This window comes from Salvia splendens, chromosome 2 (assembly GCF_004379255.2).
Source record: "Salvia splendens isolate huo1 chromosome 2, SspV2, whole genome shotgun sequence".
In the NCBI taxonomy this organism is placed as follows: Eukaryota; Viridiplantae; Streptophyta; class Magnoliopsida; order Lamiales; family Lamiaceae; genus Salvia; species Salvia splendens.
Genome location: NC_056033.1, coordinates 4545797 through 4573409, shown reverse-complemented (window position 1 = coordinate 4573409; position 27613 = coordinate 4545797). Strand labels below are relative to the sequence as shown.

Genomic DNA, 27613 nt, shown 5'->3' with positions numbered 1-27613 from the left:
TAGTTATGTAGAAAGATCTTCTTCGCCGGTTAAGAGTATATATATAATACACTTATACGTTTAAGAACTTCAACGTCGTTCTTGTCATTTGTAATTAGTTGTTGACTAGTAGTCTCATTTGTATTTAAATTTTGTTTAAGACTTCAAGACCGGCATATGTTTTCGATTTGTAATTGTTGTAACTTGTAAACATGCAATTTCAATAAAATTGCAACTTTAGCCGTATTTTTTTCAATTTTATTTACTCACATTTCATACATAAACAACTTTGAAAGTGTAATGTAATTTGATTAAAAATTGAATAGTTGAAAAATGCAAAAAAAAAAAAGTCGAAACCGTCGAACCGGCGGTTCAAGACGAAAACCGGCGGTTTTGAACCGCCGCGTAAACCGCCGGTTTGTTGAACCTGAACCGGAACCGCCGGGAGCTAGGCGGGCCGGTTCAGGTTCAAGCATTTCCTGAACCTTGAACCGCCGGTTCATGACCCTGAACTTCGTGACCCTTGTGCACACCTACCGCCGCCTTCCCCTTGGCCTTCGCAGCCTTGACACCTACGGGACGCAGGGAGGAATCGGTGTGCCGGAACTCTCAATGTCCTCGTACGTCCGGTTGAGGTCCATCGGACGAGTTCCGCTTTCGCTGCTCGTGTAACCACCAGCTTCGGTGGTCTTCGTCCTCTTTGTCGCCCCAGTGTGTAGAATCCCGCCTTGGAACTTCTGCTTGTCCCTCAAGAGCGCCCAGATGACCTCGTGCTTGAACTCGCCGTACAGGGACTGGTACGACAACAACGCTTTGGAGCGCACGTTGCTTAAGCTCTCGCCGCTCCCCTGCTCCCTCGCGCACTTCTCGTACTCCGACGAGAACAGGTCGATTTGCTTCTTCACCTGGTCCCAGTGCTTGCGGAGCTGCTCCCAGTACGCCACCTGCCTCTGGTTGTACGCGCTCGGCGGCTTCGGCGCATTGCAGCGCTCGGCGATGCGCTCCCAGTACGCCACCTGCCTCTGGTTGTTCGCGAATATCGGGTCCTCCGATATGTCCACCCAACACCTCGCCAATTTGAGGGTTTCTTCCGGCTGGTAGTTCGTACGGCCGGGGGCGTATTCTTCACAATTTCCCGGAGGTGGCAACTTCTGCGCGCGGTGCCGGGTCCGCTTTTTTTTGGCGGGGGCAGAAGGTGTGGCGTCGGCGGGGGCGGCCTCGGCGGGAGGGGGCTACGGGTCGGTTTGGTGACGGCTCCATGTCAGACAAACCATACGATTCCGTGCTGAATTTGGGATCGTACTGCGTGTTGGCGTCGAACGACCGATATTCGGCGGGTTCTGTACCCGGACAACACGCCTCCCCAAACATCGGACTCTTGGGACTTTTAGTCATATTATAATTATTTTCAGGGTTTCTCCTATTCAATCAAACCACGCATTGAGCTTTACTATTCTTTTTTTTCAACCAAACACCAAATACAACTAGCCATGTATTTAGGAAAAGCCCACTATATACAAACCCATGAAAATTAGTTTTCAAGGTACCATCCGCCCCTAAAAGTATACATCATAGGAAGATGTGACAAATATCAATTGGACAATAATATCATTGACATGCGTTTTCTTATCTGTGTGATCCATCAAATTTTAGAGAGAAAATTTAAAATGAAGATAAATTGTGAGCGTAGAGTGTTGGTGTTATCATGTTATATGGTGTTGCATTTATAAATGAAAATGGAATAAGAAAGTAGAGAAAAAATCAAATTTGTAAATTTTTTTATAAAATAATTTATGATGTAATGCTATGATAAACAACACAATCATTATTGCTTTATTGGTACTACACTGCTCATCGCGCCCAACACCATACCTTTACAGAGGTATCACACTGGGTACTACCTCTGGCTCCTCATCCACAACGCAAACCCATCGCGTTGCACCTCCAATTTCATCGGTGCAATGGCACGAGGGGCTGCAATGACAATACCAAGGTAGAGCACTCGAATTTTATTTTTGGAACAAAATTATCCTTAATCATACTTGTTCTTATTTCAAAACACATACTATGAAAGTGCATCATCTCTCTGCTCTCTATTTTTTAATGTATCTTTACTCCATATTCCCTCCAAATTATAGTCATCAGCGCTAAAAATAAAAATGCAAGGCTTTGTCTAAATCAGACACACTAATATTGGGTTCGAGTGTACATTATCTGAACCCTCTCACTAGTATCAAAGTTGAGTTCAGTCCTGTTGCATGTGAAGTTCCAAATGTGCTAGACTTTTGTGGTCTTGATCAAGACCTTGGTGATTTGTGACATATGTGTAATCTTGATCTATGTCATTTATGTTGTCTTTGTTTGAGATGAGGTATGTCGGGGTACAAACTCATCCCACATCAGTGAATAAGAAAGTTGGAAGCAATAGTATATAAATACTTCTCTACTTTCATTAGCTTTTTGGAGAGTGATCTAAAAATAAAATTATGAATGTTTGAATCAAAGCGAACAATATTATGCAAAAGTTGAGTTCTGGTATAAATAGTAAAGTATGTATACTAATATTTGTTCAAATTTTTACGAGGTGAAAATAGTATAATATGGCTTACTCAATTTTCCTTTTTTACTATACTATCTTCATCTATAAAACATAATCTTGAACTATACAATTTTAATATATAAGTTATAAAGTAAAAAAATATAAAAAGATAAAAATACTAAAATAAGATATTTTTTTTATATACAATGATAGAATAAATTAGAAAAAAGTAATTATTGTAAATAGAGCCCTAAAATAAAAATAAGACTAAATACTTTAGTGGAGTGTTTTATAGACGGAGTAAGTATTAAGTATAAATACGCGATAGGGTATTTTTAATATCTTCAAGAGAAAGTGCTATGAACAAATAGTCTAAATTTATTCGAAAAAGAAGCCAGAAAAAAGGGTCTTCAGAATTCATATCATTCAACAGCGAAGGATAATATAATCCAAAGAGTTACTTCAGCTTCAAACTGTAATCGTTTTAGAGTTCCGATAATCGATCTCTCAAAATGGTAATTTCCTTCAATATTTGTATGTTTGTCGTTGAGGACTTTTATCGAACAGTTTCAAGGTGGAGTGCCGGTGCTCATGAAGCTTGAGAATTGTGTTCGTTTTACTTCATTTTTTTGTAAATTATTTATGTGTTTTGCAGTCAGTGACGCTTCACACGAATTTGGGCGACATCAAGTGCGAAATCTTCTGCGACGAGGTCCCAAGGACAGCTGAGGTGCGTGTATTAAATCAGTTTGCGTGGTTGCAATTGTATATATGCGTGTGATACTAAGTAAAATTATGCTAGTTTTTGAGTGAGGGTGTGGGAATTTCTTTAACCGCTATCGGCCTGTAGTTGATAATATCTCCGAGAATAATGTGATGTTTGATTCTAGCATTATGTGCACTTACACGAAAATTATGTAAAGCCAAAATCAAATTTTAGGTTTACCATTGTGGCTGTCTGATAAATTGTTTGTTGCCTTTTGTTCTATATCATTTTGTTTTTGGATGAACTGGGATTGAGTGTACGTATGTGTGTATTGATGCTGACCTATTGCATTTTGATATTAATGCATAAGACATTAAGATGCCTATTGGTTATTTCAGTAATTTGATCGGGTTAATTCAGTTGCTGTTGAATTGTCTCTGAGTCATGTTATGGATTCATCCAAATGCTTGAACTGCACCGCATTGTGTAGGTACAAGATCAAAATTGAGGGAATTGCATTTCTACTTGTTATAGTTTACTACTCCTCATTTATGAAAATGCTGGTTCTTATGTTTGGTTGTGTTTTTTTTGGGGAGTCATTCGGGCGAGGACTTTTGGTAATTTAGGAGGTTAGTTGATATATATTACGAGAATAATAGTTCGAAGTGGTGCTCTAAATTATATTCTTCTGCGAGGTATTTGCAATATTTGAAATATGCGGAACTCCTTATTCCATTGATAATCATGTCGTATGATTCTTCAGTGACTACTGACTAGATATGTGTTCCCATTTATTTTTTACACATATAATGACATAATGTTGACTCTGTCCATGTGCTATTTCATGGTGCCTTTTTAGTCAGGATAAGTGGTGTCTCGTATGATATATTTTTCTTACTTGAACTCATAAATTTGTGCTTCAGAATTTTCTGGCGTTAGCTGCAAGTGGTTATTATGATGGAACCATATTTCACAGAAATATTAAGGGTTTCATGATACAAGGTGGTGATCCAACCAATACTGGCAAGGGTGGTACAAGTATATGGGGTAAAAAGTTCAATGATGAGATAAGAGAGTCTTTGAAGGTAACTCCTCCAAGATTTAGTTCGTTAAGTTCTTAGTTCGTTTTCCACACGATACATGCAAAAAGTAAATGCATCAGTGAGATGGGATCCTACAGTCGTTTGACTCTTTTCTTAATTGTTTGATTGGTTAAAGCTGAATAGCTCTAATTGGTTAAGCACCATTGTGAGGTTTTCTGATTGTAACTCTGTATGCACCTAATTTTTTGACACAAAAAACAGCAAGTACAAGTTCGTAGATGAGTTTGTTATCTTAAATTGAGTCCTTTTTTTTATTATTATTTCTATCTTATTTTGAGCTTTGTTGGGGGAGGAGGGGTTGTTCAGGGTATAGAAGTGGTGGGAATTGAGCTGGAGACCTCTCACTTTTATATAGGAGACGTCCATTGTTTTGGGTGTCCTGAAAGGGAGATCTCCCTACCAGTATTATCTTGATATCATTTTCCAGACTCGAAGTTAAATTATACAAACATATGCGGTATGTTTGTGTTTGATTACTGTTCCTCTTTCTGATTCAGCACACTGCTCGAGGTATCTTATCCATGGCAAACAGTGGGCCTAATACTAACGGAAGCCAGTTCTTCATAACCTATGGCAAGCAACCTCATCTCAATGGACTCTATACCATCTTTGGGAAAGTGATTCATGGTTTTGAAGTGCTTGATATAATGGAAAAGGTTAGCCCAGAAATCCATTCACTCATACATATCGGTGATAACACGCCTGTCTGAGCATTACCAGCAGTTCTTTCGTAGTTTACACTGATCAAACATTTGTTTGCACTTCCAGGCTCCAACAGGTCCGGGGGATAAACCTCTCATGGAAATCAGGACCAACCGTGTAACAATTCACGCCAACCCACTTGCTGGTTAAAGAATTTATTTTATAACACAACGCCGTGCCTAGTTTGAAGACGCTTGTGCTTTATATCATCCGGCTCTGGCCTTGTGCAAATTGCTGAAGAACCCCATATTAAAAAAATTCAAGACTTGGTAGAATATTGGTGAATGAGAGACTTCTAACTTTTTGTCAGTTTAAACAAGTGCTGTTATAATTGTACACATCGTTTATACTGGTGACCTGCTTCGATGGCTGCCGGCTGTTTTCTTTACTCCAATGTTTCCATTTCTGAACCAGATGAAGTCTAACTTAGTCGGTCCTTGCTGCATTTGTTGACTGGATGTTGATAGCTGTGTTGCTGAAATAGTTATAGATGGTGGTAATTACAATTAAGCTGATGGTAGTACAGCTGCAACATTTGTTGTGGCACTCAGTCTGCAGTTTATGGTGGACTTGAATTAAGTCGTTTTATTTTTACAAGTTTATGTCTGAATTTCCGAAGGCTAGGGAAAAATAACATGCAGAAGATAAGATCATGTAATCCTTGAGCACTAAAATCTTGAACATTAATATTCACATGTATTTTCTTTTTCTCATTATATATTTTTTAATTCTTTCTTATTCCTAATTTTGATTTAAATTGATTAATGAATAAACAAAAGTATCAAATTAAACCAACAAAATATAATAAGTTTAAAATGAATAAAAACTGAAAATTTACTAGAGAAAAAATTAGGAAAGACGAAAGAGTGAAGAATGAAGTAAAAATATAAGCATTTATAAATGAAATTTGAATTAAAAATAAATAAATCAATCAATCAATGCCACACAATGCTTTGTGATTTGAATTAGTGCGTGGAATCATCAGGTCATGCGAGCATGACCATGCACCCTAAATACTTCTTTAATAAATAACTGAAAAATATAGCAAAATGAATATTTTATCAAATTGTCCTGCATTTTTTTTACTATCTGTATATAAATTTGCCGTAAAATGATTTAAAAGAAAATTGAATCGAAAGGACAACTTTTTAAAAAGAAAACTAAAAAAAATGAAAGTAAATATACTACTCCATCATGCGCTAATCGAAGAATTAGGGTTTTCAAAAACCGCGCCATAATCGAAGCCCGTTTCACACATCGGCGTATGGCTGACGAAGACGATAGCTCGTCAACTCCGGGGCCTGAGAAGCCCGGCCCGAGCCCGCAATCGGCCCAAAAGACTCCCTCCATGCGCCGCTCCGGTTTCGGTGACAACAGCAGTAATTCTCCGCTTTCTAGAAATCTGCAGACCGCTGAAGAGTTCATATCATCCGTGGCTGCCAAAATTGCTGCTCAGCCGCTTCAGTATTCTGATCCCGAAGTTTGGGGAGTGCTCACGGCTATATCTGAGAAGGCGCGCAAGCGCAATCAGGTCCAATTTTTTACTTGTTTGATGATACTGTGTCAGTTAAATTTCATGCCCAGTTTTAATTATAATCACTTGTTAATTGTATCAATTGCTTGCTTTCGTCTTCGTTATAGCTCTAAAAATGCCATTTTCCCGCATTTTCAGATCTCATTACCATGTGACTCGCCAAATTTTTTGGACAGTGTAATGGTAGTACGCAATGTGTATAATAGCATCCTAGGACCTCTGTTTTATAATCCAGTTCTAATTTCAGTTACATTTTATTATGCTGCCTTCTAATTGAGTACGATAGACCAAGCTGAATGGAGTAGTATTTATTATCTGTGTGCCTCTGCACAGTCAAAGCGATCACACTTTCTCTTTTGAGTTTGTTCTTGTACATAAATTATAGTCTGTGGAAACCAACACAGAGGTATCAGATTTTCTGAAAGTGTTTGTGGATGATCTTTATATTTAACTACAATTTGTTTGAATGGTTTATGGATTAGCTCTTCACTAATTTGGACAAGTTTTTGGTCTGTTTGATCTTCAATTATAATCTGCCCTTTGGTGAAGTTTTGCTATTTTTGTATATGTTTGTATCTATTATGCTCCTAGGGAGAACATTGACATTATTTTATGTCTGCTCTCAGTGTTCAGTAAAAACAGATTATAGTATATATTTGAGTTTAGTAGCTTTGGAGCATCCTATGTGGATGTTTCCCTATGCCTCTGTGTTCCTATTCCTGATTTCACTTCTTAAGAATTTGGTCTGATTCAAGTTTCGGTAAATCAGGGCATTAATATGCTTCTGACTTCAAACGAGCATTGCATTGGTCGGCTAGTAGATGATGCTCGTTTTCAGATCATTGCACCAGCAGTTAGTGCTAACCATTGCAAGATATACCGGAAGAAGATTGCTACTGGAGTTACAGAACAACAGTTGGCACACTGTTCTGCATTCTTGAAAGATTCTAGGTGAATTAATTATTGGGACCCGTACATAAATTTGAGATAAAAATATTCTGATGTTTCTTAGTTTTTTGTAGCACAAATGGGACATATTTAAACTGGGAGAAACTGAACAAAAATAGCTTTGAAGCAAAGCTATGCCATGGAGACATTGTCTCAATAGCACTTGCTCCGCACCATGGTAGAGTTGATGGCAGTACTATCTGAGCTATTTCTTTCTACCTTTATTCCAGTGTGATTGCGAACCATTGTAATATCTTTAGCTGTTAATCGGATTTTTCCCCATTCCTATATCCTCTACCAATGCAATTATTTATGCTGACTTGCCTTTGTTTCGAGATAATGGCCTGCAAGTCTGTACTTAGTTGCTGCATACATGGTTTACCTTTGATTAAAAAGTATAATGCACAAATTACTGTTTGCCTCATTTAACATTTGATCTGCTGCATTAGGGTTTGAATAGAATAATTTTAGTGCATATATCATTCCATATTTATAATATTCTCAAACTTTTTGTTGAGTTTCTTTTTGCATGTATGCAGAACTTGCTTTTGCATTTGTATATCGTGAAGTCCAGAAATTCTCTTGTGTCACTGATGGGGGATCTCTAAAGAGAAAACCAGGTATTTTTTTTTCAAATTACAGATTCATATTTTCTGTAATCATTAGTTCATCACTGTAGATTGCATTGAACCATCAAGTTTATGGTAATGCATTACTTATTGGTTACTTATTTCTGAAGAGGAATATTGTGCTGAGAACAAGAGACTGAAAGGAATTGGCATAGGAGCTTCTCATGGTCCACTCTCCCTTGACGATTTTCGCAGCCTTCAAAGATCAAATATGGTATTTAAGTTTTCTGCTAGTTTGCCAAATTCTGTTCCATCAACTTTTACACTTATTGAAGACTGTAATCTAATAAACATTTAGTGCTTTACTTTTTACACGTTATGTGGCAGCTTTATGGATGTTTTGGGTGTTGAATGTGTGTAGGAACTCAGGAAGCAACTGGAAGATCAAGTTGCAACAATTGAATCCTTGCACAGTGAAAGTCGTGCAGCTACTGAGAAGCATGAAACTGTATGTCATTGTTTTCTTGTCAATGAGTTCTTTCATGGTTGTGTTTGTCACATCACTAATAATGGTTATGTGGATTTGTAATCAACGACTCTGTTTTTTTCATCAAGAAACTTAATAAACCATCCCCTCCTCACTAGTATTAGAAGGGATCCAGTTTTATTTCCTGATTCCTGTTATGTTTTTTGTCATTTATAATAGTCTGGTCTGGGTATGTTCATGTTGGTTTGGCTTTAAATTGTGCACTATTAGCTGAAGCCATGACATACCTTTGTTTGTCAGCTCTATTGTTTCTTGATCACAATGAGTAACATTTTTGACTCGCCCTTTTTCTGAACTTCATCTTATTGTTAATTTATTGGTATTGTTCATCTCTCTCAAGTATTTGATTGATGGGTATACACCAACACCTAAGACCAGCAACATTATTTTCTTTTGCAGGAAATGAAGGAGTTGAATGAATCTGTATCAAAATCTTTTCAAGATCAACTCAGTCAGTTGAACCAATTTTTGGAGACTAAAGACAAAGAACTAGCTGAGCTAAATCGAATATCTGGTGAGCAAAAACATGGAATTGAGGACCTTAACGAAAGACTTAGTGCATCTATGCAGTCATGCACCGAGGCCAATGAAATAATTGCAAGGTGAGAAGTGTATCTTAGTAACTTTATGCTTATAATATTATATAGAAAATTAAAGCCATTCAGATAGCCCCCTTTTTGCTTCTCGCAGTCATTGCTTAAATAAATTACTGGATCCATCTAACTGTTCTATAATGCAACTCAGAGCTCCATAAAGAAGCATTCTTGATCGTTGAATGTGGAAGTCCATCTACTTATTATCTGTTTCTTTTTTTCTTTTCGGGGAGTTCAGCCTGAAGTCTTGGCTATTTCTTGACTAAGCATATAAAAGTGCATTTATAAAAAACTTTGTGAAACTTTGAATGTATGTCTTGTTATATATTACTCCATATGCATTCCATCCTACATCTGTACATCGGATATGTGACATAGTCTAGCTTAGTCTCTTGTACTATATATATATATGGGCTATGTTGAGTAACGAGATACACCTATTACCTTCTCTACTATGTCTATACTTTTCCACATGTCTCTATATTTTATTGTTCTACATGTGTGATGTCTAATAGATAAACTTCTTGTCTTCAAGAATCTTTGGGTATGACTAGTTGTGTCATATGTTCTAAAGATGCTTCTGAACCTTGTAATCATTTGCTTGGTTCAGCCAGAAGGCTTCTATATCAGAACTGAAAGTACTACTAGATGAAGAGCGTGACCAGAGAAGAGAAGAGCGAGAGAAGGCTCGGGCAGATATGAAAATGGCAATACAAAGAATACAGGCTGAGGCCATGGAGGAACTGAAACGAGTATCAGAAACTTCTATGAGACGAGAGAAGGAGCAGCAAGAAATTATTAATAAGCTTCAGGTATAGATAAGAACTTGCTCCAAGTCTGTGGCATTTTCACGTATGACCACTTTTTTAATTATGACCTAATTTTCCAGGAGACAGAGAAGGAAAAATGTACAATGGTGGAAACCTTGAGGTTCAAATTGGTATATTTCATCACTCTTCTTCATTTTTCTGCATCTTGCCTTGGTATATCGGTATTATGTCTTTAATATTGCTTGTATTAATGGCAGGAAGATGCACGGCAAAAGTTGGTCAACTCTGACAACAAAGTGCGTCAATTGGAGGGTCAAATTCACCAGGAGCAGCAAGCATCTGCCAGCAATATTAAAGTAATTTTACTATTGCTTGCCTCCCTAGATATTGTCTGCTATATAACAGAACTTGCTACCTGTTCTATATATTTCTTATATTTTGCTCATGTTAAGAGGCTTGAAGAATTGGAACATGAAAGAAAAAGAATGAGCAAAGAACTTGAATGTGAAAAGGTAGGGATTTTTCTGTATGAGACCATTCTTTTAAGCAGATGTGACAAATGAGTTGTATGCTTCTCAAACTGAGTTTCTCTTGCTGTTATAGCAGGCGGCTCGTGAGGAAGCATGGTCAAAGGTGTCTGCTCTTGAACTTGAGATCAGTGCTGCAATGCGGGATCTTGATTTTGAAAGGCGTAGGCTAAAAGGTGCTAGGGAAAGAATTATGCTCCGGTGAGAATAGAAGCATCTAAAATGGATTTCGTTACCGATCAACTTATACTGAGCATTTTTTACTGGAGATCTGAAAGTTTGAATTACCGCATAGATTCAACAGATGTTCTATTTATGTGATCTTTATGCAATGTTATATCTATCATTATTTCTGAGTTTGTTTATCTGACCGGTATGTTTAATTGAAATACACTGCTGATTATTAATGCCAGGATAATTTTCATGCAGTGAAACACAGCTACGTGCCTTCTATTCTACAACGGAGGAGATATCAGTGCTGCTTGTGAAGCAGCAAGAACAGCTTAAAGCAATGCAAAGAACCCTAGAAGATGAAGAGACCAATGAGACGACATCAAATGATATTGATCTCAATCGAGTCGATGGCAATCACACTCGATCGATACTGAGAGACAAGGAAGAGGTCCATCAAAGCAACAACGAAGCTAAAACAGGATTTGGTACTTCTCCCAATGTCCTTGGCATGGATCAAGCCGTGTCTTCAAGTGATGAAGCAAGTGTAACAGAGAAGCATGACTGCTATTCCAAAAGCCAAGAACAGGGTGAAGAAACACAGGAGGTAGAATTCACTGGTGCTGAATGTGAAGATGCTAATGGTGGGTTTGGCTCCAACATCAATGCCATTGGCACGGCACCCCTTTCTTGTGGAGATGCCATTGGAACTGAGCAAATTCCCGACACTGAAGGTGTCGGCACACCCCAACTCTTGGAAGGTGGCACTGTTGAAACTGAGCAAGTTCTTGAGACGGAAAGCCTGGAGCTTCAGAGCGGGAAGAACATCGATCTGAATAGATGCAACACACCAGATGGGGATACGATGCAGGTTGATAATAGCAGCAATGAACAAGAAACACCAGAACACGCCCAAAAGATATCCCAATCACCAAGTCGCCATGATTGCGAGGATCCAATGGAAGACACAGAAGGCGTAGGGACTGTCAACACATCGGACCTCTTGGCTTCCGAAGTTGCTGGGAGCTGGGCTCACAGCACAGCTCCTTCGGTCCCTGGAGAGAACGACTCACTAGACGGTAATGAATGTGTTGCACCTGCAAATGATTCCAGCAGTGTCGTAGCAGAGAGCCAACACCTCCGGTCCACCAAGTCAGAAGCCGCTGCTGCCAGACGAGATCACGAACGCCGGGCACTTAGTGAGATGATTGGCATCGTGGCACCTGATATGAGGGAGCAGTTTAGCCGCGCTGTTGAAAGTGATGATCGAGTGGGATCTGAAAGAGTAGCTTTTAACTCTGACACCAAAGATTGCAGCGATAATGAAGACGGCAAAGACAAAGATGCTGCATCGGATGCTGAAACAGCTGGTAGCGACGGAGACGTTGAAATGGAGGGAGATGATGACACCCAAGAGGACTCTGTTGGATAGTAATATCGAATGTACAACTAGATAGTTCAATTATTTGGTTTATTAATTTTATTTATTTCTCTACTTTTGGTGCATAATAATGTTATCGGTTGCTGCCGGTGTAGTAGGAGTAGGAAACACCAGCTGTATAGTGTTATTTCTTCTCCGATTACTCAATTCTTGATTGATGCCCCACAAATCTCACTTTTTTTAAAAAAATAATTTTCCTCCAATTTCTTTTGATTTTGTTGTTGTTAATTAGATAACTCATTTGAACCAACAATTAGAGAATATGAGGATCCGAATCGGAAATGGGCCCAAAGGGAAAGACGACTACAGTGTGAAGCCCAGCACGACTTTCCTAGATGCTCGCTCTTCTTTTAAGGCAGTTTACTTTCAGGTAATGGGTAAGGGCTATTTTGGTCATCTTATGCCACACTCACTGACTTCAACTTCCGTCCCTCTACCACGCTTTTCTGCCAATGGCAGTTTGGTCCTTTCATCCTCTTCCCGATATCAAACAATCAATCCTCAACTTTTGCGCCTAAAATAAGATCACGTGTTTCTTTCATACAACAATTACTCATTTGCCTATTGGTGAGGCCAGTTTAATTGATAGAACTTTCCTGCTTAAACTTCAATCAATAGATCCAGATATTCGAATTACCTAAATCATGAAATGTGATCTAACATAAATGAATCGATTAGTCTACGCAAAACTAATCATTATAGTATCTATAATAATGCAACTTAGTTGATATTAAAATATTTCTACATCGTTCAATGAATTGAAAATCACTAGTGAACGAAATTCATTATTAATCTTCTAGTAAAAAAGAAAAAGAAATCAACAACATTATTTATTATGCTCATTTTAGACCACTCAGATGTATAAACATGTTTTAATCACATTGAACATTTATATATACCTACAATTTCCCATGAGTGTGACTTTCAAAATGGTTTAAAAATCTTGATTTTGTAAGTTGTCCCAAACAAGGCCTTAATTAAATTCGTCAGTCCTGACCCCCTCCTGGGACCCACCCCCATCCCCTCTTTTTTTTGTCGGTCCTCACTTTTCTCTTGTTTTCAATTTTAAGCGCACAATGAAATTACACACTCCCCACCACTCCATGTATATATTCATTCAATAATGGGATAATTGCATCAAAATATATTTGAACTATTGTATAATTATAATTTTGCACACCAATTATGAATTTTGTTTATATATATACGATTTTTTAAAAATTATTTTCATTTTTCATAACCAATAAATTATCCATGGGATTTAAGATGAATGGGATGCCTAAATGCCACGTTAGTTAAACAATCCATTATACAGTATAAAAAACGTAATTTAAACTAGTGAAACATTATCGTTTCCACCATTTAACTTAAATTTTGCGGGAATTGTCATGTAAAAAATGTTTATTTTAAAATCTTAATGGAAAAATTTATATCCTTATATAATGAAAATTGAGTAAAAGTAATTTTATAGTATTATCATAATTATAGTAGTACTACCAATTTAATATAGCGTCAGTACTGCTCTATGTTGTTTTCTTTCATTTAAGCTGATTTCGCCAAGGAAAACTTAGATTGAGAAATGGCTACTGGTGGTGGTAACAGAAACGGCACGCACAAGTTGCCAAATCTCCGCAACTCGACTTCATTCAAGTCGAAGCTCCCGCCGCAAAATGTCCGTCGCAGCGTCGGCGCAGCCGGCAGCACCGATTCCGGTGAGTTGTGTGCCCTCTATTTTATTTCCAGCGCGATCTGATACTCTTGGAGTAATGGAAGCTGCTAGCGATTATTTCCAGCTCTACCTGATCGTTAGTTTTCATTTCGAGCTCGTTTTGAATTTCAATTTGCTCAATAAATTTCTTTGAATTTTAATGAATTAACTGATTAATTGTTATTTGGAGGTCTCTTGCGCCTTGTGTTATATGCATTTTGTTCTGTTGTTGCTTGTGCATATAGTATGCTATAATTTTAGTAATTGTAGTTTGAATTGGGGGAGGAGCCAGCGAAGAACCTCAGTGAAATCTATGACCGCTAACTGATACTATATTTATAAAAATGTGATGATTTTTGGGAAAACTGAAAATTAGGATTGGTGATTACTTCAGCTTCTTCAAAAATAATATGGTTTGGGGTGCCAAGAGGAAGACAATGGCTAGTGACATTTATTTCTACAATGAGGCAATGATGTTTGCATTTACACAACCTATATTTACGGGGATATTCCCTGTCCTCGCTAGTGTAGCCAGAATGTTAATGGAAGCTTAACTATTTTACATTCTTAGCAGCAGAAAAAAAAAGTTCTAGGGCAGGCTTAAGCCCCATCATCTGTCTAACTAGTTACACACCTGACTGCAGAGAGATCGTTATGGCATTTGAAGATGATATCAGAAAGCTTTTCTAGATATTCATGTTTCTCTTTTGTGGGCTTGTCACGTGTTCCTCTGGAATCTGAAAATTTGTTTTTAGAATGCATATACAGTTAGTAGAATGGATATCTAATTTACTAGTGATCATTTACAGTACTAGTTATGAGTTAGCGAACTCTAGACTTCTAAGCATCATTATGTTTTTTAGACGTGATAAAGTACCACAGAACTTTTTTATTAAGCTAAATCCGATTCATGTATACTACTTGGGCAGTTTCAGGAAGAGTTCGAGTTGCTGTAAGATTGCGACCTCGGAATACTGAAGAGTTGGTAGCAGATGCAGATTTTGCTGATTGTGTGGATTTGCAGCCAGAGGTTCTAGAGCTAGTTTTAATCTTTATACCTTCTCAGATAGTCTACTTTTAGCTCTATATCTTGATAAAAAGCTTTGATGCAATTTATATTGCATATTTATTTACAGCTTAAAAGGTTGAAATTGCGTAAAAACAATTGGGATTCAGATACTTTTGAGTTTGATGAAGTCCTGACTGAATTTGCATCTCAAAAGCGTGTCTATGAAGTTGTTGCCAAACCTGTTGTTGAGGTGAGCTTGGCAGAGCTTTATTGCTATGTAGCATATCGAGCATTTCATACTGAAGCAAGTTTGTTGTACTAAAAAGGCTTGGTGTGTTTGGTATTCCTGGATATTAACGGATTACAGAAAAGCGCAAATGGATAGGTTTAATATCTAATGTTTATTTTTATGTCAGCATATGTCTCATGTTTAAAATTTCCACCATCAGACTGAAAGAGTATGCTTAGTAATGGAATACTTTTTTTGTATACAGAAGCTGTTTTTAACTCTCTCTTGATTGTAGATTCTATACTGTTTCTTTTCTTTCCCAGAGTGTTTTAGAGGGATACAATGGGACAGTGATGGCTTATGGTCAAACCGGAACTGGGAAGACTTATACTCTTGGCCGATTAGGTGATGAAGATACCTCTGCTCGGGGTATAATGGTTCGTGCGATGGAGGATATACTAGCAAATATCTCACCTGAAACGGATTCTATCTCAGTTTCATTCTTGCAGGTTGAACTGGCTACTTACATGCTTGAATATTGGTTCCATCATTACTAACATCTTTCTTTGTCCAATTGAGTTATTTCTAGAAGATCATCATATTCCTAAGTGTTATTCTTATATAGACTTTGGTTTTTGTGTAGCTTTATATGGAATACATCCAGGATCTATTGAACCCAGCAAATGATAATATATCGATTGTTGAGGACCAGAAAACTGGTGATGTTTCTTTGCCAGGGGCAACTGTCTGGGAGATCAGAGACCAGCAAAGTTTCATGCAACTCTTACGCTTAGGTGAAGCACATAGGATTGCTGCCAACACTAAACTGAACACTGAATCTTCTCGGAGTCATGCCCTTCTGATGGTAAATCTTAGTATTGACAGCTTAATTTTTTGGATGTGTTTTCATTCTGGCCTCTGTACTTATGAAACAGTGATACTCATTTGTCATAGTATAGGTACATGTGAAGAAGTCTGTAGTGGAGAAGGATGAATTTTCTCTTGATGCACAAAATCGCTCAATTGGTAATTTGAGTCCTCCTATGCTACGTAAAGGGAAACTGATCGTGGTAGATCTTGCTGGTTCTGAACGCATTCATAAATCAGGTTTTTTGAAACTCTCTACCTTAGACCCACATCGGTTTTTATCTGCCCCTCTTAACCTAGTTTATGCCATAACAGGGATGAATGGCCTCTGGACTTTATTTTTAATCTTGGGTTGAGTTTGTTGATGCAGAATCTAAAAATTTGTTTGTCCGTCTCTAGATTAGAGTCAGTTGTGTCCATGCTCGTTTCGTTGATTAATATTGTTTTCAGTGGTTAACTATTTGAAATTATAATTTGATAAGCTTTTTATTATTTCTTGAAGGAAGCGAGGGACACATGCTAGAAGAAGCCAAGTCTATAAATCTTTCACTTAGTGCATTAGGGAAATGTATAAATGCCTTGGCAGAAAACAGTCCTCACGTCCCAGTTCGAGATTCAAAGCTTACAAGGCTACTTAAAGATTCATTTGGAGGTCAGAGTTAGTGCTTGTATTGAAAATATATTATGTGTGAACTTCCGTTGAACAACTTCAGTAATTTTTAATGACACTTTGTGAAGAAATATTATCACACATTCGCATAACCTATTTCAAAAATCGGTAATGTATATCTGCATTGTTTTGACCTATATCAATATGTACAGAGTCAGGAAATGATTTGTACTTGGTTGATCTGACTTGGTGTTTGCTGGTATGCTGCAGGAACATCCAGAACATCATTAGTTATCACAATTGGTCCTTCTCCACGTCATCGAGCAGAGACTTCAAGTACCATAATGTTTGGGCAAAGGGTGAGTTGTTAGTAGCAGACATTGTGATCCAGAGCTAAGTAAATATTGAAGTCTTCACATACTTCAATTGGAAAAGACAGAAGTCGTTAATTTTTTGAAACTAGGTTTCAACCATAATATGTGTGCACATTCTGATTTATACCAGGCTATGAAAGTGGAGAACATGCTGAAGATTAAGGAAGAATTTGACTACAAGAGTTTGGCCAAGAGACTTGAGATGGAAATTGATAAACTTATGGCCGAGAATGAAAGGCATCAAAAGGTTTATGAAAATGAGATTGAGAGAATCAGATTAGAAGCACAGAAACGTGTCGCTGAAGCTGAAAGGAATTATGTGGAAGCCTTAGAGGTATACTTATGCCTTAATATGCCTATGAAATCCTGAATATCTTCTTGTACTTAGAATACCTTTTAGAATTTATAGAAAAATAATGTAGTCTAGTTTTGTATTATTAAATGCAGTTTCAGCACCAATCACTGTTGCCATTTTAAATCCCCTAAAAAATCATTAAAAAATTTCTCTAAGCTACTTATCTGTTTAGTTTTGTGGCTCTTTGCTACCTTTTGTATTAGGAGGAGAAAACCAAATGTCAGATGGATTATATGGAGTCTATTAAGAAGCTTGAGGAGAAGTGGACTATCAACCAGCAAAAACATGCTATTAATGCAGAGGTAGTTGGTTTTGCAACCATCATATCTTGTAGTTGTGCTAACTTGCTCCTCTCATTTTTAACACGGCAATAAATTTACTGAATCAAAGATCTGAAGTAAGATGTGAATACCTTTTTTTCCGGTTGCCACTTTTTCAAAGTTTTAAGTGAGGATATTGTGTTACTCTTATGCAGATTAACAATGGTGCTGGTAATGAAGAGGTTGTGGAGCTAAAAAGGCTGCTTCAAGATGAAGTTTGTCTACGAAAAGCAGCTGAAGATGAAATTCACAACTTAAAAAGTCAGCTGTTTAGATTTTCTAAGATGGAGGTATGGACCGTATGGTATAAGTAAAATATGTTTTTACTCCAGCATGACTTTGATCCTAGGATGTGTACTTGATGAGTTACCTATGACTAACTAATGTTGTGCAGTTGGCAGGTGGAAACTCTGATGGCCTTCAGCAAGTGCTGGAAGAGGAGAGTTATCAGAAAAAGAAACTTGAAGAAGAAGTGAGAGTTTTAAGGAGTCAACTGGCACAAATATCTGTTGAAGCTAATCAAGTATGTTTTATATTTACTAATGACTACTAGTGTTTTTAGTGATTTAAAGCATCTAACTATATCAAGTACATTTTGCCCTTGCATACTTCTATTTTTAAGTTATCCCATCAGTGTCTGCTCTGATTGTCCTGAACTCTGAAGCTAAAGCCATTGTAGCTAAGATTGTACTCCCTCCGTCCCACTAAAGATGACCCACTTTCCTTTTTGGTTTGTCCCAACTATGATGACCCATTACTAAAAATGGAAATACCTTTCTCTCTACTTTATTCCATCTCTCTTACTATACTCTCTCCATTTCACACACAAAATAAAGTTGCATAAATTCCCGTGCCGCCCAAGGAAGGGGTCATTGTCCTTGGGATGGAGGGAGTACATTGTATTGTGTTTTTTTTTTGTGAGAATTAAGCAGTCTATTCTGTTTTTAAGAGGTGGAATTAGGTAAGTTGATTCATTTATGGGTATGATTAATGTGTTAATCATTTTCAATATTTAGTGAATAACTCATTACTTTAGTATATCTCTTGGAAGAAAAGAACTCATTCATATGTTATAACCTTTTCATCTGCTCCTTTAGTTTTCCCTGTTTGAATATTACTTGTATAGCTGGCCAACTTTTTCTTGATCTTTATGTCCATAGGCGAGAGGTTATCCAGATGGATCAAACTCTGGCAACCCCCTACCTGGTCAAGATTCCTTAGGACTGCTTAATCATATGCGGTCTAGAGATGGTAATAATGGAGAACGGGCATCCATAACAAACCTTCATGAACAAGGTGCTGATTAGGGCTTTCTGTCTCATTTTTTCAAATTATCTTCTTGGATTTGTATTCAGCTGCTTCTTGATATAACAGTTGGATTGCAAAAGATATTATCATTACTTGAGTCAGAGGATGCTAATGTACGGATTCATGCGGTAAAAGTGGTAGCCAACTTAGCTGCAGAAGGTATTTCACATTTGCTCTTATATGCATCATCCGAATTGTTCAATACTTCAATGTCTTTCTGATATCCTAAATAACTACAACTGCAAAGTTATTCTCCTCTAATATTGCCAAATTTTTCTGTATTTCATTCTACTGGAAAGGTCTTGTATAATAAGAATTTGTATGATTAGTAATTATTGACATATTTACAGCAAGATGATGTCGGAAAAATTAAAGTAAAAAAGGAACTATGCAATTTGGTCATATAACCAAATCGGAAACTGGAATTCAGTTGTGGTTTCATCAGAAACAAAATTAGTTTTTTCGGTCTGTTTGATGACTGTGTGCTTGCCCCCTTGTACCCTCCTATGATCCTATTGGAACTTCAATTATTATTTTCAATAGTGATGAATCTATATTGACACTGTAAGAAAACTTAAATTTATTGTGTACTTCACAGAAGGAAACCAGGAAAAGATAGTTGAAGCTGGTGGTCTCACTTCATTGTTAATGCTCCTTAGAACATACGAGGACGAAACAATTCGTAGAATTGCAGCTGGCGCAATCGCCAATCTTGCTATGAATGGTATGTGTTGTTTGTTGTGTCTACTTTGCTCCCCTTTATATGTTAAATTGTTCTGTTTCTAAGAATTGATCCACGACCTTAATGATCTAACCATGGCTGCTTTTTCCATTCTTTCATCATTGACTCATGTTGTAACTATTGTCCTGGTTTCAGAGGCTAATCAAGAGCTCATAATGGCCCAAGGTGGAATATGTCTCTTAGCTATGACAGCAACTGATGCAGAAGATCCTCAGACTCTAAGAATGGTTGCTGGAGCAATCGCTAATCTTTGTGGCAATGGTAAGTTTTGCATGTTGCTTCTTAATTAAACTCTATCGTCAACGTCCTAGTGGTCTTCATATGATATGGCTCCTCTTTTTTCGACTGTACACAAGGTGTTCTGTGTGAAGAATGTTCAAAACTTTTGTTCTCATACATATTAAAGGACTTATCTCATTTATTGGCATTGTTGCCTCTGTTAATTGGCATTGTTGCCTATGTTTGGATCTGTACTGTGTCTCGTTTTAACTGACTTAGTCCCTCTAAGTTGGTTACCCTGCCCCTTACCATCCCTTAATCCATATTTTGTAGCGATTTTCTCGATTTTCAGTCTTTTATGTCTATGGTTTTCAGATAAACTGCAAATGAGGTTGAGGTCAGAAGGTGGCGTCAAAGCTCTGTTAGGGATGGTGAGATGTAGACATCCAGATGTTCTATCTCAAGTTGCCCGTGGCATTGCAAATTTTGCCAAGTGTGAATCTAGGGCTTCTAGTCAAGGTAAACTATATTCTTTAAAAAACGAACCAGGTAATAGAATTTTACATGATTATAAATTCTGGCTTATATTTTATGCATGCTTTGGATAAAAAAGAATCACAAGTCGGATAATTCATAACATAGCAAAGGCCGTCATTATTTGATGCATGGCCGTGAATGATATGGTGCTCCATTTACAGGGTCAAGGCACGGCCGATCCCTCCTGATAGACGACGGCGCCTTGCCATGGATAGTACAAAATGCCAACAGTGAAGCTTCACTAATCAGGCGTCATGTTGAGCTCGCACTCTGCCACCTTGCACAGCATGGTAATAGTTGAGAGAACCAATTCTTTCTTGGGTTTCAGTCATATGGCAGTTTGCAAGAAATCAATAAAAAACACTCATTTTCAATCCCTTCGTCACAGAGATCAATGCAAAAGACATGATCAGCGGAGGAGCCCTCTGGGAGCTAGTTCGTATTTCACGGGACTGTTCTAGGGAGGATATAAGGGCCCTTGCTCGCCGAACTCTGACCTCAAGTTCCACATTTCAATCCGAACTGCGACGCCTAAGGATCGAGGTTTAGTTACTAATTGCACTAATTTATTCTCATATATACATTTATATGTGTGTGTTTTGCCCATCTGCTAACAAGGGAGAAGCTCTATAAAGATGTTAGAGCTTCTGCTACAAAAGATCCACGCTTTGATTTCGTCATTTGTCCCATATTTTTTGGTGCTGGCGTTCCCTAAGCTTCACCTAAAATTTTGTACTCGTGAATTATTGTGTAGTTGTATATATGAAGAATACTTTGTGGAAGTTTCTCTTTCCCTTTTACAATGAAGTTCGTTCGACACCACATCAAAATATAAATTAATGGCCCATTGCCTAATGGTAGAATGGTCATATCAAAGGTCTTTGGTTCAAGTCCATGCAATCTTTAAATTTCTATATATTTAATCATTAAAAAATTATATAGGCCCATGTATTGGATGATCGCTATTAAATATGCCATTTTGTCATGTTCGTCATTGCATGTCTTGTTTTACTATTTACTCAGATTCTATTAATTCGTTACACTGACATTTTTATTTTAATACCAATATATTTTGAAAATGAGATTTACATTTCATAGTAATATTTTTGCACTTAATTCTTTCATCATGTAAGACTTGTAATCGAGGGAGCATAGTGCTGTTTTGCATTTAGAATTTGAAAATTGACGTGAAACATCAACCAAGATCCAAGACCGCCATCATTAGCCACCATTCCGCAGTTTTTAATCTGTATGCGCCAAATGGGATGTAAAATATTTTGGATATTAATTAAACTCGCAATAATTTGACAAGTAATTTGTCCAATCCAATTAGGCAGGACAAATTAGTGCTCAAATTGAGCTGGTTAGTGACAATGAAGTATGGCATTAATTTTTTTTTCGAATGTTGTCGTGACGTGGTTTATTTATAACTGGATTTGTTCGGATGTACATGGTGCTATAATTATATGAATTAAACAAACATGAAATCGGAAATAAATTTAAGAAATGAAAACGGTTATATAGAGTTGCATAAGAGTTGCGTTATATTGTTATTTATGCATTGCTAGGTTATTTGTGATTTATAATACTGCTGAAAGAGTGGAAGTTATTTGGCCTAGAAAATAAATACTTATCAATATGGTCTGTACTAATAAGACTCCAAAAATTTTCCATAACATAATTTAATTGCACATAGAATAGTAAAATATATTGCAGATACTAAATGTGTTAATGATTATTCATTTTCCCATTGAAATTAATAAGATATTAGCATGTCAGGACGCACCATTAACCAATTAAGTGCACATAGAATAAAAAGACATTCATTTGTGGACTTTCCTTTTCGAGTATATCAATTTCCTCTCCTATTTTAAAAGATAATCAATTCTGCATCATTACCCATTAATTTCTCCTAAAAGGGAATGTTACATCATCCTTATCATATTCACAAAAGAATTGGGAGCTCTGAATAAATAAGTAATGAGTGATGCTAAATGGCCATAATGTGGCCGGCCATAAAAAGTTAATTTAGTCTATTTACATGTATAAAAAATTAGAATTATCGATATACTTATATGTGTGTGAATGGACTTGTAAGTTGATACTTATCTTTGAATTCCATTACGTAAAACATCTTAATATCACGAATTATTGTATACGTTGAGCAACAATCAAGAAATGACAGTAGTAATAAGTTGAGCAAAAACTACCAAAGAACAACACTAACATGTTGAGCAACATATAATGAAGATGATATAAAAGTAAAATCAAGTAGTATTAAACCAAAAATTTGAAAAAAAAAACAATTTTTTTTATTATTTAATTAATTTATGGCTGGTCATAATGTGGCCGCATAGCTTTATTCATAAGTAATAATACGTATTTCTTGACATTATTTTATTTCATTTTGGAGTCATTTTTTTTACTAAAAGACTAGATCTAGCATTTAATTAAACACAAACCATGATTCGGTTTCTTTGCAATCAAGGTTGCATTGCGAGTATGAAAGATTCATGTTTTACACATCAAATCATTTACTTCAACAGAGCAGACAACTTTGTTGGAATCATGAAATATTGATTCTCCGTTTCATGAATAATTTAGGTAAATTTAGAACTTTAAGTTTGTAGTGACTAGAGTATTAAACTAGTATTATTAATTTAGCTTTCGTTGCTACTCAAATTTAGAGTGTAGATTTAGTATGCGATTAAGGGTTTCATACCCGGTTCTCAGTCATGTTTGGCGTCTAATTAGGATTAGGTTTTTGAATTCTCAATAATTACTTTTTTTACTATGTCTATTGTGAAGCCTTCCAATTAACGACATTATGAATATATGTATGTTAAATTCAAAGTTCATTTGAATCAACACCAAACGAGAAGTTTGAAATATGTGGAAAATTCTAAGACACAACCCTAATTAACGTATTTATTAGCAGTTAGAAGTTTGATCCTCACTATCCATCAATTTCATATTTGTTAATTTGTAGACACATCTCGCACTTACGAGATTATAATATAATATGAAAAAATAAGAGTGATGCTAAATAGCCATAATGTGGCCGGCCATAAAGAGTTAATTTAGTCCATTTACATGTATAAAAAAATTAGAATTACCGATATAAACTTATATGTGTGTGAATAGACTTGTGAGTTGATACTTATCTTTGAATTCCATTACGTAAAACACATTAATATCACGAATTACTGTATACGTTGAGCAACAATCAAGAAATGACAGTAGTAATAAGTTGAGCAAAAACTACGAAAGAGCAACACTAACATGTTGAGCAACATATAGTGAAGATGATATAAAAGTAAAATCAAGTAGTAATAAACCAAAAATTTAAAAAAAAATCATTTTTTTATTATTTAATTAATTTATGGCTGGCCATAATGTGGCCGCATAGCATTATTCAAAAAATAAAGGATCAAAGAGAAATTAGTAAACAATAGACACCAATTTAGTCATTCGAGTATACATATACCCATTCGGTTTGAAAGATTATACTATAACTCATTATTGAATATGTATTATGTCTGGTTCATGAGATTGAATCTCACAACTTAATCTTAGACAAAATAATCTTATGATAATGAATCATAGTTATCCCCTCCAATTAAAATAATCTCACAACTTAATCGTACGTAGATAATCATATGATAATGAGTAATATATAGCAACTTAACGGCACCATATGACAAAAATTGATGAAGGAGAATAACTTTATACTCATATATCTTTCACAAGTAATTATATATATATGGCCTACACAAGTAATTATATGTATATGTAAACATTATACTAGGTCACAAGATGACATATTCATATAGTATAACTCAAATACTCAACATGCCATGATTGTTTTGAAATTGAGAAACTTAGGATTTACAGATTTCAATATATGAACTGAGCTTCTGGCTAGTTGCAAAATTGATAAACAATTAGGCCAAACTAGTTAAAACAACAACACATGAAGAAGACATGCATTCATCCGGTTTGGTGGCTTTATTAGTTAGTGAAATGGGCAATTAAATTCGGTCGTTATGAATTAGAATACGACTAAAGTTATTTAAGTCGACACAAATAATTCACCTCATCAAAAAAAGACAGAAAGAGAAAGAGGATTATATGAATTAAAAATGATGAAATTAATCACATAATGAGAGAGATTTATTTCATCAGTGTATGTGGCAAGCAAATGAAAGGCACACAACTGTTAGATTAGATGTAAAATGAGAGAGGAGTGTTAATGCATGAACCATTCCTGAATCTAGACACCAAACTGATTGTCTGTAGGTCCTCTCCACACTCTCACTTTGCACACAGTTTTGCTGATATATTTTACATCCTATCCACTATCTAAACTACATACTATCACACAAATTCATATTTATATAGTTATATACCCACAGGAAGATTTTATAATATGTTGCAAGAGCTTATAACATGTAATATCTTCAAAGATTCTAATTAAGTTGCAAAAGTGTTTGAATAATTAATGAGTTTATAAGCTAGAGAACCAAAATGGAAGAAATATGAGACTGGAACTATATACTTATATTGAAATACTAATAGAAAGAGAACGGAAGAGATATGAGATTGAAACTAATTGTGTTGGTAATTAAAAAAAGACTGTTACTTATAAAATTATGTGAAAATAAGTTAGGGTTAGTTTTTTGAGAGCTTATAAATTGTTAGAACTTAATTTTACAAGCTGTTTAGAAGCTTATTTTGCCAAACACTTTGATCTTTTCATGCCACATACTTTGCAACATGTATGGATGATAGAAAAGTCATGTCTAATTAAACACAAACAAATTCTCATTCAGTACACAATTTCATCATGTATTAATAAGCCTAAACAAATCCTCATTCAGTAATTTCATTTTATTAATACATATATACAAATTTGTATATAGTGTATATACCAGAATGAGAGAGTTAGTTTTGCCTCGAAAAAAGCTTGCACGTGTATGCAGTCCTAATATTCATGCATCTGGTCGGAAATTAATTCACCATATATATACACACACTTGAAATTGCAGTCAAACAAGAAATGAAGGCAGAAAGTTAAGCCCATACCTCTCTGTTAAGCCAGTTGAAAATTCTTGAAAATTGGAGCATTCTTTCACTGCTGTCTCTACGTAGAATGTTCGAAGCCATCAAAAATTGACTGCTTTCAGTTAGAGTAAAAAGAGGATAGAAAAAGGTTGCATAAAATGAGTTTCAAACCAATTATTTTATGCTCATATTTGAAATAGGAATCTTAAAGAGACACACTACCAACAAAAAAAGGGCACCCCAAATTCTCTTGCTTTCCTTCAGCAGCAAGTGATGAGTATATATCATTTTACCACAATCACACTACTGCTGCAATTCAGACAACAATCACATACATATATAAATAAATTATTCATGTACTAATCAATCAAAACTAGTTACTTAACTAACTCAATCTACAAAATCAATGTTAAAGAAAGAAAAGGCTAGTAGTATTTTTGATCAATGAAAAACCCCAAACAATTCATGAATTTGTACATTCCCCTCTCCAATCAAACCGCAAGCTAATAAAAATTAATCATCCAGATCACCAACACCATATTTAAAAAAGATAGTAGAAAACAAGAAGAAGATGCTACTCTTAGTTGAAATCACAAAAGTAGATTTAAGAGCTACTGAAAATTAGGGTTTCCTTTTTATTGTTTTTGACAAGAATCAAAATGGAGGGCGAGCCGTGCCCCAATAAGCTTCAGCCGGCAACGAATTCATCATATTCTGCTGCATTCCTTGAAACAGATTAGGGTTCTGATCACTCATCATCTGCTGCCCGGCCTCCATCTGCCCGCTGCCCGGCACCACCTCCTCCTCCTCCAGCGGCAGCCGCTCGTAGGCCGCATTCCCGAAGGAGGCGGCCATTATCACGACGGGGCCGGCGGCCATGAGTGGGCCGACGACGGTGCCGCCGAGGACCTGCCCCTGGCCGCCGGAGATGTAGATGGTGAGGGAGGAGGCGGCGGGCGGCGCCGGCGGGGGCAGGAAGGAGCCGGAGAGGGAGAGGATCTCGAAGCGGCCGTGGAGCGTGACGACGGCCCCGGGGGCTGAGGGCTGCCGGAGGGTGACGTTGGTGACGGTGCCGTTGCCGTTGAGGATGCAGACGCCGCGCTGCCGCCTCGTCGCGAAGGCGGAGACGCTCTCCTGGATGTCGCAGCCGCCGGCGACCTCCATCATGTGGGACCGGAGGGCGTTGGCGCTGTCGCGGGTGATGATGATCGGCGGCTTCGGCTTGTTCTTCGACCCCGCCGGCCTCCCCCGCGGCCGCCGCGTCACCTCGCTGTCTCCGCCTCCGCCTCCGGCTGCGGCGGCGAATTCCTTCTCCTCCGATGTGGGGGTTTGGAGGCCGTAGCTCTCGTCGCGATCTCGCTTAATTGGACGGCTGTTTCCGCTCTGCTCGTCGTCGTGGTGGTGCTGGAACTGGTGGTGGTGGAGCTGGAGATCTCCGGCGTGGAACGGAGGCGGGAGAGGGCGGCCGTGAGCTAGCTGATCCATCACTTATCTGATTAATTAGAAGCTTCTCGAATATGGAGAAAATGAAGGGGAATTGGAATTTCTTTGGCTAGATTTTAGTTGAGAGGAAATTGAGCTTCACCAAGATTTGAGCTGAATCAACCATCCCTTTCCTCACAGCTCTCATGTGTGATACTTCTATTTTTGTTGTTGAGTTATATGAAGAGAGAGAGAGAGAGAGAGGGTTGGGAAGTTGAAGTTTTTATGTTTGGGGGCTTTAGTTTTAGGAGCTAAGTATGGTTTGGGTTAGGGTTAGGTCAGTAGAGAGAGAGAGAGAGAGGGGATTGGATCGAAGGGGTGGCTGACGTGGAGTTTGGTAAATAGAAGGCGTGCGCATGGCCGCATGGGCGGTGGGGGGATGGGGCCCACATCTTCTCTTCTCAAACAAAAACACATGAAAAAGTCATCAACTCACTAATTACCATACAACTGCAACCTCAAAATCAGGCTGTATTTTTCTCTAACATGCTCCTGCTCACACATATTTATGCAGGGGATTGGATTAATTAATAGTTGGGGGTAATTTGATTATGAAATGGAGAAAACAAAGGAAGGTAGCGTTGAATTAGAAATAATGAGTGATTTGGATTAGGTAGGTGGGTTGTGCAGTCCAACATTAAACAAAGAGATGAATTTGTG

General features: G+C 37.2%; 4 protein-coding genes across 7 annotated transcripts; 3 read left to right on the top strand and 1 right to left on the bottom strand.

Annotated features, from left to right (window-relative positions):
• The first annotated feature begins 2862 nt into the window (after window positions 1–2862).
• On the top strand, window positions 2863–5539 carry LOC121761665 (peptidyl-prolyl cis-trans isomerase CYP18-1-like). Its single transcript, XM_042157303.1, has 5 exons — window positions 2863–3033; window positions 3174–3248; window positions 4148–4309; window positions 4825–4983; window positions 5096–5539. Exons 1-5 carry the CDS (start codon window positions 3031–3033, stop codon window positions 5177–5179), a joined length of 483 nt encoding a protein of 160 aa, XP_042013237.1. The 5' UTR covers window positions 2863–3030; the 3' UTR covers window positions 5180–5539.
• Window positions 5540–6191: 652 nt separating this feature from the next.
• On the top strand, window positions 6192–12298 carry LOC121784739 (myosin heavy chain, non-muscle-like). Of its 4 annotated transcripts, none has more exons than XM_042182985.1 (13): window positions 6193–6560; window positions 7333–7514; window positions 7586–7689; window positions 8051–8131; window positions 8251–8354; window positions 8502–8588; window positions 9027–9229; window positions 9831–10032; window positions 10110–10160; window positions 10248–10346; window positions 10443–10502; window positions 10597–10718; window positions 10947–12298. In XM_042182985.1, exons 1-13 carry the CDS (start codon window positions 6294–6296, stop codon window positions 12118–12120), a joined length of 2736 nt encoding a protein of 911 aa, XP_042038919.1. In that variant the 5' UTR covers window positions 6193–6293; the 3' UTR covers window positions 12121–12298. The 4 variants fall into 4 exon arrangements, with proteins under 4 accessions (XP_042038897.1, XP_042038919.1, XP_042038911.1 ...); XM_042182977.1 differs by having other exon boundaries at window positions 10594–10718; XM_042182963.1 differs by having other exon boundaries at window positions 6192–6560; window positions 10248–10502; window positions 10594–10718.
• A 1366-nt stretch (window positions 12299–13664) lies between these two features.
• LOC121784732 (kinesin-like protein KIN-UB) lies at window positions 13665–21189 on the top strand. The gene is made up of 19 exons (XM_042182952.1): window positions 13665–13841; window positions 14767–14867; window positions 14974–15096; window positions 15399–15584; window positions 15719–15940; window positions 16035–16182; window positions 16445–16594; window positions 16823–16911; window positions 17057–17260; window positions 17485–17583; window positions 17757–17891; window positions 17996–18124; window positions 18762–18897; window positions 18976–19068; window positions 19508–19633; window positions 19787–19912; window positions 20246–20389; window positions 20569–20697; window positions 20796–21189. Exons 1-19 carry the CDS (start codon window positions 13709–13711, stop codon window positions 20954–20956), a joined length of 2634 nt encoding a protein of 877 aa, XP_042038886.1. The 5' UTR covers window positions 13665–13708; the 3' UTR covers window positions 20957–21189.
• A 4820-nt stretch (window positions 21190–26009) lies between these two features.
• Window positions 26010–27405, bottom strand: LOC121764385 (AT-hook motif nuclear-localized protein 22-like). Its single transcript, XM_042160420.1, has one exon. It carries the CDS (start codon window positions 26954–26956, stop codon window positions 26126–26128), a length of 831 nt encoding a protein of 276 aa, XP_042016354.1. The 5' UTR covers window positions 26957–27405; the 3' UTR covers window positions 26010–26125.
• Between the last annotated feature and the right edge of the window lie 208 nt (window positions 27406–27613).

Bases quoted from the DNA above. Each gene is read 5' to 3' on its own strand.
- LOC121761665 (XM_042157303.1), top strand. The intron at 3,249-4,147 runs GTGCGTGTATTA...TTTGTGCTTCAG, and splicing joins AGGTCCCAAGGACAGCTGAG to AATTTTCTGGCGTTAGCTGC. The intron at 4,310-4,824 runs GTAACTCCTCCA...TTTCTGATTCAG, and splicing joins AGATAAGAGAGTCTTTGAAG to CACACTGCTCGAGGTATCTT.
- LOC121784739 (XM_042182963.1), top strand. From the start codon at position 6,294: ATGGCTGACGAAGACGATAGCTCGTCAACTCCGGGGCCTGAGAAGCCC. The intron at 8,355-8,501 runs GTATTTAAGTTT...GAATGTGTGTAG, and splicing joins GCCTTCAAAGATCAAATATG to GAACTCAGGAAGCAACTGGA. The intron at 10,719-10,946 runs GTGAGAATAGAA...ATTTTCATGCAG, and splicing joins AGGGAAAGAATTATGCTCCG to TGAAACACAGCTACGTGCCT.
- LOC121784732 (XM_042182952.1), top strand. From the start codon at position 13,709: ATGGCTACTGGTGGTGGTAACAGAAACGGCACGCACAAGTTGCCAAAT. The intron at 15,097-15,398 runs GTGAGCTTGGCA...TTTCTTTCCCAG, and splicing joins TTGCCAAACCTGTTGTTGAG to AGTGTTTTAGAGGGATACAA. The intron at 16,595-16,822 runs GTCAGAGTTAGT...GGTATGCTGCAG, and splicing joins ACTTAAAGATTCATTTGGAG to GAACATCCAGAACATCATTA.
- LOC121764385 (XM_042160420.1), bottom strand. From the start codon at position 26,956: ATGGATCAGCTAGCTCACGGCCGCCCTCTCCCGCCTCCGTTCCACGCC.